General features: G+C 48.4%; 1 protein-coding gene across 1 annotated transcript; it reads left to right on the top strand.

Moving 5' to 3' along the window:
• Positions 1 to 99: 99 nt before the first annotated feature.
• H257_10314 (hypothetical protein) lies at positions 100 to 1557 on the top strand (the record flags this gene model as incomplete). Its single annotated transcript, XM_009836809.1, has 2 exons — positions 100 to 414; positions 1162 to 1557. 2 exons carry the CDS (start codon positions 100 to 102, stop codon positions 1555 to 1557), a joined length of 711 nt encoding a protein of 236 aa, XP_009835111.1.
• Between the last annotated feature and the right edge of the window lie 215 nt (positions 1558 to 1772).

Here is a 1772-nt window from a genome sequence, read left to right on the forward strand (position 1 = left end):
CATCGCTCCTTCAACTTGATTGCGTGATCACAACGGCTGCATCGTCAAAGATTTGGGCATAGCCTCCGGCTGACTTCAAACAATGGGTCGCGAATGCACATGGAGTCGGCGACGGCAGAGGTCGGGACATCGCCGGCGGTAACGGGATCGCGGCAAAGATTTGGGCAAAGCCTCCGGCCGACTTCAAACAATGGGTCGCGAATGCACACGGAGTCGGCGACGGCAGAGGTCGGGACGGCGCCGGCGGTAACGGGATCGCGGCAAAGATTTGGGCAAAGCCTCCGGCCGACTTCAAACAATGGGTCGCGAATGCACACGGAGTCGGCGATGGCAGAGGTCGGGACGGCGGGGAAGTCGCGCGTCGGGGGAGTTGGGCGGCGGAGGAGTCGGGACGGCGGCTGCTCACAAGGACCTGTAGAATATATAAGACATCACACACACTGCACACATCATATACCTTGGCGTCAACGGCGCAAAGCGGCAGATCGGAACCACTTGATCGGTTGCTGGCAAATTCGAAAGTGAGAGAACTTCCTTGCACAAAATTTAAAATTCAAACTTTGAGCCAATCAGCGAGAAGGGAGACTGTTGCACTCTACATACTGCTTAAGGAAATACATAACTGTTTTCATTGGCTGAACCATCCATCTGTTCCATTACAGACGTTGACAAATTTTTATAGTTCTCTGCGGGAAAAGAAATATTCGTCTTTTTCTGATTGGCTGGTGCCACCCTGCGAATCGCAGAATCCTTCACTTGTTGAAGCAAATACAATGACTTTTGGCATTTTTCATTTTATTATTTGTTCTGCCAACCTGCTAATCGCAGGTTGGCAAAGTCAAGTATACTTAAGAATACACTTGATTAAAGTATTGGACTCTCCCCACACGTCCGGGTTAATGGAGGTTGGGTGAATTATATTGGCGATTCGGTGAAATATATCGGAGATTGGTAGAAATATTTTGAAAAAAAGTTAAAATTAAACGCAAAATGGTGTAATCTCCAAAATATATGATGGACTGAAGTTTTGTCTCTCCAGAGCGTCCATCTCGTTGTAGTACGGGCAAATTCTCTCCAATTTACTTTCGATTGTAAAGATTTCTACCGATGAATATGATCAATATTCCGATCTCACTTAGTATTTGTATGATTTCATTATAGCCAACTGCCAGGGCTCGCATCAACTCACTCAATGCGTTTAAACGGTGGGTGGCCTCCGAAAACGTCCCGTTCGAGTATCTATTGACTCGCATTGCCCAGGATGCGACGGCATCGGTGTTCGAGGCAGCAATGGACAAGTATGGTATCCACCTTGCCTTTAACGAAGGCAGTCGCGGCCGTAAGTTGACAAAGTCTACAGTAATACAGTACTACAGACAGGACAAGAACTGGCTGCAGGAGAAAAATCCATCACTACGCGTGTCACTCGAAGAACGACTGCAAAAGATGGCGCGCACGCTTGAGCGTAATTGTTTGAAGCGTGAGCATGGTGGCGTTGTGAAGAAAGCCGAGGCTTGCACGAAGCAAGCCTTGTGTGTGCTTGTTCAGTGGCTGTAACACAACGCTCACAGTTCAAAGGATTATCAAGATGCTGCTATACTATTTGTGCTGTGGCATTGCTTTGACCGTGCTTCAGGCCTTTGCCTTATCCAACGTCAACAGCTTGCAATGTCTTCGGGGTCTGTAGTCACGATTGCTTTCGTGCGCATGAAGACGTTCGAGGAGAAGCGGCTTCCGCTCTATCCTGACCAAAACCTGTACACGTGTCCGCT

Source organism: Aphanomyces astaci (genome assembly GCF_000520075.1).
Source record: "Aphanomyces astaci strain APO3 unplaced genomic scaffold supercont1.27, whole genome shotgun sequence".
NCBI lineage: Eukaryota > Oomycota > Saprolegniomycetes > Saprolegniales > Verrucalvaceae > Aphanomyces > Aphanomyces astaci.